Here is a 12,132-nt window from a genome sequence, read left to right as displayed (position 1 = left end):
CAAGCCCAAGGAAGAGTGTGGGGGCATTTAATAAATCTATTCCTAATTGATAAAAAATACATTTTCCTTTATAGATTTAAGGACTTGATGCTAGAGCAGCAGAACAGGACTTGGGGAGACACCGGCCTTCTCTCCCTCTCTTGGTTTTAGAGCATTGCCCACTAACCTGGAGAGGACAATGTTCTGCTCACTTTCCTGGCCAGGAGCCCCAGGCAGGTGGGAGTCCCATGAAAGGCATCACACCTGAGGCTGCTGCTGAAGCCAGTCTGGCTGTTTGCAGGCTCACCTGCGTGGGATGCAATTTCTGGATATTGTTTCTGCTGGCTCTTGATCTTACCAATCCTCACTGTAGTGATGAGAACATAACGCAGGGAAACCTTTCCATGTACCCATCTCCTAACACACAACCCAGCGTTCCTTGTCTCTCGCCCACAACCAGTACAATCCTGAGGCATTATGTAACTGGCCATTATGCTACAGGGGTATCCCAAGGGTGTGCTCAGCCGGCACATCCCACATGTCAAGCATGCATTTTCCCAAGGAACATAAGAGAGAGAGTGCAAATGAGAGAGTGAGAGGAGAGAGTGAGCAAGTGCTATCTATCTATCTATCTATCTATCTATCTATCTATCTATCTATCTATCTATCCCTACATACATACATACATAATTGCCAGAAATGTACCATCAGGATTCTGTGATTTTACTGTACATACTTGCTTCACTCTTTGGAAGCTTTTGGGCCACCTATTCTAGACACACCCTATCTGTCCCAGAGAAAAGAATGCCAGGAGGAGGTAACCAGCCCTGGAGCTCTATGTTTCTTTCTCTTTGTTTCTTGGGTCTCTCTAGTTCTGTGTCTCTTTCTCACCTTTTACTTTTGTTTCTCCTTCTCTCTGTTCTAGAATGTCAGTCCCTGCCTACCATTCACTCTCCTTTTCTCTGTTCTAGAATGTTGTCCCTTCCCAACACTTTCCCCTTCTTCTTTCCTATTCTAGGATGTTGCTCCCCTCTGCCACTTTCTTCCAAAGGCACAGTGTGACCCCCAGCCCCTTGCATCCTCCCTTACTGTTACCAACCTCCCCAGCCTACAGAAGATCCTGCTTTGCCCATCACCCCAGGACCTATCCACAAAGGTGCTTCAAAGCTCCTGCTTTGGTCTGATGCCACATCCGACCCAGATCCAGGGAGAGGCTCAGAGATGAGCTCTCAGCTGTACCCACTGTGTTTAAAGCCCAGTGGAGGTATGTCCTGGGGTTCCTGGGTCCCTGGCCTCAGCAGGTGCTTAGAGCCCCAGATGACATGGGAAAGGGCTCCCGGCATGCTTGCTACCAGCTGGGGAACTTATGAGGCTCCACATGCAGGTGAACTGCAGGGGCATAGCCACACTGGGGCTCTGTGTGAGCAAAAGTCTTCCATGAGTTCTGGAGACCCAGATTAGCATTTTAAAGAAATATCAACAAGAAAGGATCTCAGAGACCTGCTGGGAACAGGAAAGAGGAGAGGAGGACTCATTGCCCAGGCCCCAGCAGGCCCATCTGCTGCCCAGGTAGCATTAAAAAAGGCAGAAAGGGTACAGGAAAGGATGCTAACTTCATCTCAGGCCTGGCAGCAAAGAGACTTTGGGCAGACTGTCAATCATCTTCAAACACCACTGTCTCAAGCCTAAAAGGAACATGTCAGACAAAAGCCTCACCCTTCTCACTGAGGAGGCCTAGGTGGAGCAGAGTGACATCGGGGGAAGCACCTTTGCAGGCACTAGCTCTCTGAGTCTGGATGAGGTACTTGCTCAACATTCTTGGGTTTCACTTTCTAGATCTACATAGTGGATCCATTAAAATCCAACCAAGTAGCAATGTCCAATATTTCCCAAAAGCCAACCAGTGAAAGATGATTTCATCACTTATTCCCATCTTGGAACTAAATGAGAAAGGCACACCCCACTTTGTTCTCCCAAACCCATTTTGTCTCCAGTTGGTCTTTGCCTCAGGTTAGAGCCGAATGCTTAGCACCAAGCTCTGGCGCAAGGGCATTGTTTTCATTCATTACTCCACCTTTCATACTTCCATTATCTACTTTTGTTTTCAATTCATCCATATCCATTTTACTTCTATGTGTGTCGGTGCTGATGGTCTAAGATGTGGTGTTCAGGAATTTCCCTTTTGAAATGAATGAAGGAAATTGGCTGGGAACTAGTGTCTGCTAAGCAATGGGGAAAACAGCAGAGCGATCTGGCCAGCACATCAGCTGTCTTCAGAAAGTTGGTGGAAATGTTGCACCTTAAGTCTGTTTGTCCATGAAGGGTCCATGATGGTGTCGACCTCACCAGTGGGCGTGCTGGCCTGAAAGAAAGGGTGTGCTGTGTCTCCACGCCATTTCTCTGCCTGCAAATTCTGCTCCAGGAATGGATTTCCCAAAATTCTCTGTGGTGGAAGCTACGAAAGAGTGGGCAGAGCCCTCTGGACAGCGTGATGAGCAGATAGATTCTATAGTCTTTAGATTGCTTTTCAAATGGACTCAAATGCTCCCATGACTTTAATGGAAAGCCATTTCCGGAGGTCTCACTCTATGAGAAACCATTGGATTTAATAAACAGCCATCTCCATAGGCTAGCATATTAAGAAGCACTGAGTTTCTAAACACACAGTAGAGGGGCTAGAATTCCCATCTGAGCCATTGGACTTTAGACAGAATATGCCTTGAAATAAAAAAAAAATAGCCACTTATGCACATTTGCCAATCTGTCTCCGTACGGCATCACCAAGACAGGACTTGATAGAAGAGCAGAGAGCAAGTCAGATAAAAAGCTTTAAGACCATGACTATCCATCACTCAGTGAGTTCCCAGAGCTGCTAGGGCAGTTTGTGGCTTTCTTTGCTCAACTTACAGCTTTCAATTTTGTGATAAGGAGAGAACAAAATGAGATTGATAGATGACCAAAAGGAAGAGTTTGTATGCCTTCCTTCAGCTGAGCATCTTCTGGAAAACCTGTGTCACACAGTGTCTTATCATTCACAAAGACTGTTCCTGAAGGGAGGTTTCACAGCATGCTGGGAAGCATCTGTCTCTGACTCCATCCTGTCCTACCTGCACAGCACTTACGGTATCTTTCTGGAAGTACCTAATGTTTGTGTTCAAAGGGGTCCCTAGGCTGGTGAGGCTCTCCATGTTGTCAGGAAGTCGTGGCTTCAGCTCCTGGAGTTCACACCTCTCTCTCTCTCTCTCTCTCTCTCTCTCTCTCTCTCTCTCTGTGTGTGTGTGTGTGTGTGTGTGTGTACTTTCTTGAGGATGGTCACCACTATCTTCAGCTGTCTTTTGGGATTTGTAGGACAACTACATGTCCTGAAAAATTCCTCCAAAGCTAGACCTAAGGATGCAAGTCTGGGGCAAAGGTGAGATCACCTCTGAGATTCCTATGCACAGGGAGCAATCTTAGCTTTAAGTTGAATACATTCTGAAATGTTCATAGCATTTTTCTGTAGAATATAGCCAGCCCTTTCCAGAGGCACATTTGATGTCCTTCCCTCTTGAACTCAGAGACCAGTTTGTTGCCTAGTGTCCCTTTAGAGCTCACTCTTTTATGTCTCCCAGGGCACTGCTAGATTGAGATTTTGTTTGGTTTGTTTTGGAAAGATAAGCAAAGATGTGTTTTTTGGTTTCATACAAACAACCTTACTGCTAATAAAACTCCGTGTCTCACAATCTTTTTGAGCTACTAGAATTGTAGCTTCTTTTTGGAAAGTAGAAAGCTTGGTAACTGTGGGAATACTGAAGCCAAAGGATGGAATGGACTGCTGTTACAGATACCATTGTGTGTGTGTTTGCAAGTAAACATGCCTGTGTGCAAGCACTCACTGGGCAGAGGCCAACACCTAGTATCTTCCTAAATTGCTGACCACCCTACTTTTTAAGATAGGGTCTCTCACTACACTTGTCATTCAAAACTGTGGCTACACAGGCTGGCTAGTGAGCCCCACAGATCTTCCTGTCACAGCCTCCCCAGCACTGGGATTACAGGCAGGCGTGTGTGGCTTTTTATGTAGATGCAGAGGACAGAACTTGCTCACTTCCCATGTGAGTGCTACAGGCACTTTTGTCTACCAATTGAACTGCCTCCCAAGCCCCTCAGACTCCATTATCACAAAACAAGGTTCAATATGCACAAATCAGAATTTGAATCCAGGAAACCATCCCTAGCCACCACTGAGACATCTGACTTCAATAGCTTCTTATTCCTAGGAGGGTTTATAAGCAGGGAGATTGCCCTCAGCCTTGTTCTTATCTGAGGAGCAGGAATAAGTTCTCTGCTTCATCTATGTCTTGTATCCCAGAGTTCTTATTAACTCAGGTCAAGGAGTTGAGTGCTGGACTTCTCACCTCTGAGACCAGAGCTTCTACACAGATTAAACTAGGAACCTGAAAGAAAAGAGTAGACAGTGCATTGTTCTGGAAGCCTGGAGCACACATGGAGCACAGAGAGGCTCTTCCCGTAATTTTCTCTCAGCACCATAGAAGAAAATGAACTCTGGCTCTGGAAGCCTTTTGGAGGCAAGGCTCAAAACACCGCTGTTCTGCCAGAGACAATGTTGGCAGAGTTGACAGGGAGGGAAGCATGAGCAGAATTGTCTTCTGGCAGTCCAGCAGGGTGGAAATGGGAGGCGCCGTCCAACTCAAACATGGCTCCTGAGTTGACTCTATCAAACACAGTGCAGGCTTTGGTGCCATCTTGGGTAAATAAGAATCCTTGTTGGCTTGCATCTGGACAGCAGAAGGAACTATGACTGAGGGCATGGTAAGAGCAGAGTGCTCTTCTCTAAAGGCAATTGTGTCTTAATTTGTTTGTTTTTTTGTTGTTGTATGGTTTTTCCAGACAGTGTTTCTCTCCGTAACCTTGACTTTCCTGGAACTCACTCTGTAGACCAGGCTGACTTCAAACTCAGAGATCTGGCTGCCTCTGCTTCCCAAATGCTGGCATTAAAGCCGTGAGCCACTATGCCTAGCTAAGGCAATGGTTTTGATGTATTAGAAAAGGAGACAACTACTCTGAGACTCTTGTGCCCTGACTTCTAAATTCTTTGTTAGGAATGGGCTGATGTGGGGTGTGTGGTGTAGTTAGGGGCTGGGAAGGACCCTGTGGTCATCTGGTCTCAGCTAGGCTTCTACAGAGGCCAGGATTCAAGGATATCTGTGGAAGCCTCTGACACCACTCTGCTCCTGTATGAGACTTGCACACAGTTTTAGAGCTTATTTTTAAATACATTAAATTTTAGAATAAGCCACATATCAATAGTATGCCATCTGCTGGACTTCTGCTCAGTGATTTTTCTTAATGTTTTCCAGGCTCTTCAACAGCAGAGAAAAATCCTTGAAGTTTTATATTAGGGTGAATGTGGCATGTTCAATGTAGTCTCTACTTTGCAAACATACACACACCCACAGGGAAAAGTGGAATCTAGTATCATCGAGTATCAGGAGTGGTTGGGTTACCTCTGGGTGGCGGGATTCCATGGCGACTCAGTGCCCTTTTATGAAGACTTAAGTCTTAATTGTTCTTATAAATTGCAATAAAGTAAATATTAATTTGTTATAAAAAGAAAACTGAACCCACTCAGAGCTGCTTTCTTAGTCTCTCCAACCTCCTGAAGCCCAAAGGCCCTTGGATATAGTTTTGAGATTTGGGCCATTGTGGTCTTCGTCCTTAGTTATAAATCAGAATTTTTTTCCAGAGGACTCCTGGCTCATGCAGTAGCTTGATGGGAGGGCTCAGCCACGGTTTCCCTGATCTGTAAGGTGGCAGAGTAGCTGCTTTTCTTTCTTCTGCTGCAAGTAGATCATAAAAAGGTGAGAAGGCAGGGAGTGCTGTGGACTCTTGAGAAAGAGCATGGTTGTGTTTGCGTGTGCATGAGTGTCGTTCCCTTGACATCTTCCCACTTTTCTCTGAGCGGTCTCTTACTCTCTGGCCTAGTGCGACAGACCAGCGAGTCCCCGGGATCTGCCTGCCTCTGACTGCCCAGATCTACGATTTTAAACAAACTTCAATGAAGCCTCCCCCCTTTTAAAAAATATGCACAGGATTTCTGAGGGCCAAGTTTAGATTCCCGTGCTTGGAGGGGAGGTGCTTTACTGCCTCTTTCCTTGGGGAAGCATGGAGACACCAATGGCAGTCATAGCTAAGGTGTAGCATCAGATTGTATTGTGGTGACGACATGAGCTCTCATCCACCTTTATACCAACGCTTTATGGTATGGAATTAATAAGTGGATAATTAATGTCACCCAAAATGTAATTTTCTTCACTTTTACTTGAAGAAATACAAATATTCATTTTATGAGTGAATGTTTTGCCTGCATGCATATATGTGGACCACGTGAGGGGTTGATGCCTTTAGAGATCAGAAGAGGGTAGCGGATTCCCCAGAACTGGCTGCTTGTGAACCGTTATGTGGGTACTGGGAAACAGCGCAAGGCTTCTTAAGATCAACAAGTGCTCTTGACTGCTGAGCCATCTCTCCAGCTTTAAAACTTCCTAAATGGACAAAAATTGCATATATGTATGCTGCATAGAATTGTTTGCAATATCTACTCATTGTGAAATAGATAGCCAGCTAACTCAAGCTGATTAGTGTATGTGCTGCCTTATATGTATCTGTGGTTAGACCCTTAGTGTTCACCCTCAAGTATACCAAACATTATTAGCAGCTTGTATCCTCTGACCACTATCATCCAAGTCCACGGTCACCACTCCTGTGGCCACATTGTTTGCTTTACTGTGAAATGTTCCTTGAAATGTTCACGTCTCAAACACGCTTTTTGAATGAACAAGCCCCCTCTTGACTGGTCACCAAGTAGCGGGCTACCAGAAAGTGCCACCAGAGGGCGCCACATCACTTAAGGAGGTATTACTGAGTCTCCCAAGCAGATTCACAAAGAGCTCTCAGAGGATCAGGACTGACCAGGTTCAGGCTGGAGAAGAGAAAGCCTCTTAACCGTGACACTCCACCAATATCTGTGCAAACAGCCTTTCACATTCTCGTTGGACTTTGATCATTCCATAATTTAAGTTTGTGTGTTTATGCGCTTAGTTTCATGTGTTTCTTTTTTTTTTTTGAAGTCCATTGGGAATGCCCAGCTTAGAATGGTATACAGATCTGAAGCCCCTGGCTGGCTCTGCAAGTGCCCATAGACACACCTGCATTTGCTAAGGGGCCTGGGAAGCTTTTATATGCATTTACAGACAAATAAATGGCCCCTACTGTGAGTTTCCGCTTTTGTTTTGACTTTCAGTTCTTGTACAGTGGTCCTCAATTCCCAGCCTGTATGCACACCTGCGGCAGGTAGAGAGCGCCCCTCTGGGGCTATTTGTAGACACGTCTGTAGCTTCCCATTTCCCAGGCTGGGTGGGTGTGGGTATCGGAGCCTACGCAGGCTGGCTGGGGTCTGCCCCTCTGGAGCTTGGCCCCAGCCTAGCGGTCAGTGAGGCTCTCTGGGTGACAGCATCAAGGCTCCAGACAGCTCAGGGATCGCTGAAGCTGCATGACCTGCTCCAGCCCTCTCTCTGAAGAGCTGTGTGGGTATGCAGAGCAGCAAAGTGGAGGCAGGGGCTCCCAATCCTTCTTCTTCCCACAGAGTACACTTTATGAGCAAAGCACCGAGGTCAGAAGATCTGGTCCAAGTTTGTCCAGTTCATGGGATGTGTGTGTGTGTGTGTGTGTGTGTGTGTCCTTGCCCAATGCTTAGAGGCCAGATGTCAGATGTTTTCCTTAATCACCTTTCCATGTTAATTTTGAGACAGGTCTACTCAACTGAATTTGGAGCTTACCCCTCCTTTTTTCTCTTCCTTCCTTCCTCCCTCCCTCCCTCCCTTCTTCCCTTCCTTCCTTCTTTTTTCTTTCTTTCTTCCTTTCTCTGTTTTCTGTCTAGCAACCCTCCTGGAATCTGTGTATCTCTCTATCTCCCAGAGCTGAGATTACCGGAGCATCTCCCCCTTCCTGGCTTTTATGTGGGTGCTGAACTTTGGTTCTCAGACATGTGCACAGGCACATTACTCACCAAGCTCTCTCTGTGTCCCGACTCTGGTTTCCATGTTTGTTCCAGCCTTAGGCATGAACAGCACAGGTGTGTGATAACCAAGTCTCCTTTTGAACGTGAGGCTTCTTCCTAGGAAGAAGCCTAGGAAACACCTCTTCCTAAATGTCTGATGAGAGCTGGGCAGAGGCCTGCTGACATCTATTCCTGTAATCAGTAATACTCGTCCTGTGTCTACAGTCAGGTCATTCAGGTAGATGGTTAGGGACAGTTACAAGGGTAGCAGGATGTTGACCTTGACAGGGAGGGTCTCTGACGAATTCCGAGCAAGTCAGTTTTGAACAACACTAGTGATGCTGAAAGCTTCTTTCAGCAAGGTTAGTGGTGGCAAGAGGTCAGAAAGAAATGGGGGCTGAGGGGTGGGTATTTCAGGGCCTTCTAGAAGTCTCTGGAAGGGTGCTGAGTAAACGACGATGAAGATGGAGTAGGAACACAGGTGGGCTCTTCACATGTGCGAGGACAGAAGGCCCAGCAGTCACTGGTCTCTTGTAAGTTACCTCATACTTTTATTTTTCAGGGTGATCTAGGTTGTAGGCATTGGCTAGAAAAAACCTAGATAGAAAAAAAGAGAAACAGAAAATAAAATTTAAAAAAAGCCCTAGAGGTTGTAGAGTTTCAGTCTTTGCTACTGTGGGAATACATTCTGAAGGCTTACTGACCAGTGAGAGGTGGGGGTGGGGCAGCACCCATCCTTTGCTGGCTTTTGTTATGGATGTCTGATTTTTAAATGTTAAATCTTGGAGTAAAGGAGAGTCCCTAGCTCCTGTGTGAAGGCACAGAGGCAGCTAGTGAGAAGGCTAGTAAACCTCGTTACCACAGGCCTTTGCACCTCTCCCCAGCCTTTCCAGGCTCAACCACCCAGCCCGTGCTGGAAAAGACCCAGGGCCATTGCATGGGTGGGAACTGCATAGCAGCAGCTTTCTGAGCTCAAAGGATGATGCTGGAAGCATCAGTGAATGATATAAGGGGAGACTGAGGCACTTTCTCCTTCTAGAAAATGTCATTTATAGCTCTCTTTTAAAAAAGAAACTATTTCCCTCTCTCCCCCTGTCTCTCTCTGTCTCTCTCTCTCTGTGTATGTGCATGTAACCATGACTGTGCACTATGGCAAGCACATGGGCACGAGGGAACAGCGAACAGGAGTAGGTTTAGGTTTATTCCTTTGACTATGTGTGTTTCAGGGATCAAGCTCAGGTGGTCAGATTTGGAAACAAGCAACTTTACCAGCTGAGCTGCTTTGCTGGCCCTCCTTTATATACTGTTTTCTTTGTGGGGGGGGCAGTGCAGGGTACAGGGTACCACACAGTCAGGAACTTTTACCTAACTCCATCTTTTCCCCTATGACTTTGGCCTTAAGTCTTTTCTGACGGATATGTATACCGATCCCAAGGAATGTACCAACCAATTTGAGACTCAGATATCTTCTGTGACTGCCAGGTTTGGCCTCCCTTGGTCCTTTCCTGCATCCTAGGGCCAGGGTGCAGCTGACCAATGATTTAGGTAAAGGCAGCTTGTTCAGGTAAGGAGGCTCACTTGGACCAATTTACCATAGAAGAGTTGAAAGGAACCTGAGAATTCCAATTAGGCTATAACTAATGAGCTGGAAACTTTGGGGAAATCACTGTGGGCAATGAGGGGAGAGCGATCATCTTCGTTTTAATTAGCACAGGAGAAGCAGTGTCCAGAGGGAGGCAGTTTCTGTGTGCATCCAAAGAGGGGCTGGGAGGTGGGGGACTGGGGCTGTTGAACAAATTTGGAGTCCTTCCTCTTAAAGGGGAGAAAAAGGGGGAATCCAGAAACGTAGAAAGGCAAGCCTGAATTCAGAGTGCGCATCGTCCAGTTGCTCCTTCCACAGAAGTCCAGACGAAAGAACAGGGAAGCGACCCTGTAAGGAACCGTTCGTTGCCCATTCAGCCCTGTTCCACACCAACACACAGGTTGCTGACATCTTTGTCTGCTCTCATACTGCTTAATAAGAAACAACAACAGCAACTCTACCTGCCATTGTCTGAGGTCACAGACCACCGACAGACTTCCAGAGGCCCCTGTCCTGCGGCAACACACGCTGTGGCACCCAGGAAACGGGGGACAACTATTAAGTCAGCAGGTGCACTATCTTGGCTAGGGTCTTTCTCAGCCTCCAAGGCTGAGCACCTAGGGGCAGTTTCCCATGGAATCGAGTTGACGGCCAGCTACGCTTCCCCTTCCCATTAGCGGCGCCTTTGGGAAAACTGGCCTAGGGCATCTGGTGGCTTCCCCTTAGGGTACCCTTCCGAGCCCCTCCTAGGGGGGCGCAACACCTACTAGGTCCTGCTTCTGGGCTGGGGGCGCTATACCCTGTTCCCTGGAAGTGGGGGCCAGCATTCCCGACCACCTCCAAACGGCCTGCTGCTGCCCCTGCTCAGCCCCAAGCCTTGGCGAGTCCCCCCCGGTAAGCCTCCTCCCTCCAGCTTCGGGCGGCTGGAGCCCGCGCCCGCTCCAGTTGCTGCAGCTGCCACTGCTGGCGGCTGCGGGGAGCGCGGGGCGCGCGCTGAAGAGGCTTGGGCTACGAGAACCGAGCCGAGGAGAAGCCGGAGGAGGCGAGGAGGAAGAAGCGAGCAGAGGCCAAGGAGGCTTGGGGTCCTGGAGACCCGGCCGCAGGGGGTCCCTCAGAGCACAGGCTAGCTACCGCCGAGGCAGGCAGCCGGCCTGCCGCGGCCCGGCGAGAGCAGGAGGAGGCGATCCAGGAGCGGAGCGCAGCCCGGGGGAGGAAGGGTGGCGCGGGCACGCCCGGGTGGGAGGGCGCGGATTCTCCGATCCTAACGAGCTGTCGCCTCATCACCCGAGAGCTGCGCGGGGCCGGGCGGGGGACCCCAGGCCGGAGCGCAGCGCACACGCGTGGCGCACGCCGGGCGGGCCGGGCGGCGCCGAGGGCATTCGGGATCGGGCGCACGGAGCTCCGGGCAGCACAGACCCCGGGCGCCGGCGGCCCGCGGCGCCCCCTGGGCTCTCGGTGCTCCGCGCAGTCCCGGGGGCGATCCGGGCCGGGGTCGGGGAGTGGGAGCCGCCCGCGCTCATCCCCTCCCCCCCCGGGCGGGCCGGCGGCCCGGGGGAGGGCGGGCGGCGGCGCTTGGCTGTATATATCTCCGCGCACCCCGCCAGGTCGCGCACAGCACCCCGAGCCCAGGCGCCTCCCCGCCCCCCTCCCCGCGCTCCGCGGCGGCGGCGGCGGCAGCAGTAGCAGCAACATGGCTGTTGATGGGTGTTCGGGGTGGCGCTGGCGGCGGGAGGAGCTCCCCCGAGCCCCTGCGCCGGCCGCGCATTGCTAGCTATGGCAAACGGTGGCGGCGGCGGCGGCGGCGGCAGCAGCGGCGGCGGCGGCGGCGGCGGTGGAGGCAGCGGTCTTAGAATGAGCAGCAATATTCACGCGAACCATCTCAGCCTAGACGCGTCCTCCTCCTCCTCTTCCTCCTCCTCTTCTTCTTCCTCCTCCTCCTCTTCCTCCTCGTCCTCGGTCCACGAGCCCAAGATGGATGCGCTCATCATCCCGGTGACCATGGAGGTGCCGTGCGACAGTCGGGGCCAACGCATGTGGTGGGCTTTCCTGGCCTCCTCCATGGTGACTTTCTTCGGGGGCCTCTTCATCATCTTGCTCTGGCGGACGCTCAAGTACCTGTGGACCGTTTGCTGCCACTGCGGGGGCAAGACGAAGGTAACGCGCGCCACGGGCGCCCGCCCCTGCGCCATCCCCGCCGCTTCTAAGCGTCCCCTGCAGCCCACCTCTTTACTCCGCACCGCGTCTTCCCTCTTTCCGTCCCTGTCTCCCTCGTCCCCGCCGCCCGCTCTTCCCTCCCCTGTCCCTGCGCCTTCGGGTTGGGGCACCGGTCTGTGCGCCAGGGGTGAGGAGTTGACCCCAGCCTCTGCGCTCGGGGACGCAGCCCCCCGCTTTAGTTCACTGTTTACTGTAGGGTTATTGGTGGCTGCGGCCGGCCGGGGTGGGTGGACATGTGCCTCTCGGGTATGGTGGTGCGGAGTGAGGAGAAGCAAGCTCGCGGGGAGACAGGAAGCGG

General features: G+C 50.3%; 1 protein-coding gene across 32 annotated transcripts in view; it reads left to right on the top strand.

Annotated features, from left to right (window-relative positions):
* Positions 1–10,253: 10,253 nt before the first annotated feature.
* Kcnma1 (potassium calcium-activated channel subfamily M alpha 1) overlaps positions 10,254–12,132 on the top strand; it is a 695,343-nt gene continuing 693,464 nt past the window's right edge. For 10 of the 32 annotated variants that reach the window (XM_060382135.1, XM_060382134.1, XM_060382123.1 and 7 more), the window contains exon 1: positions 10,656–11,774. In XM_060382135.1, coding sequence (XP_060238118.1) covers positions 11,394–11,774 — 381 coding nt within the window. In that variant the 5' untranslated portion in view covers positions 10,656–11,393. Of the gene's footprint in view, positions 11,775–12,132 lie in introns of all 32 variants that reach the window. The other 22 variants (XM_060382122.1, XM_060382121.1, XM_060382147.1 and 19 more) reach the window with 11 other exon arrangements.

This window comes from Meriones unguiculatus, chromosome 4 (genome assembly GCF_030254825.1).
Source record: "Meriones unguiculatus strain TT.TT164.6M chromosome 4, Bangor_MerUng_6.1, whole genome shotgun sequence".
NCBI lineage: Eukaryota > Metazoa > Chordata > Mammalia > Rodentia > Muridae > Meriones > Meriones unguiculatus.
Note: the sequence above shows the minus strand (reverse complement) of the source record. Positions and strands in the feature narration are given on the sequence as shown.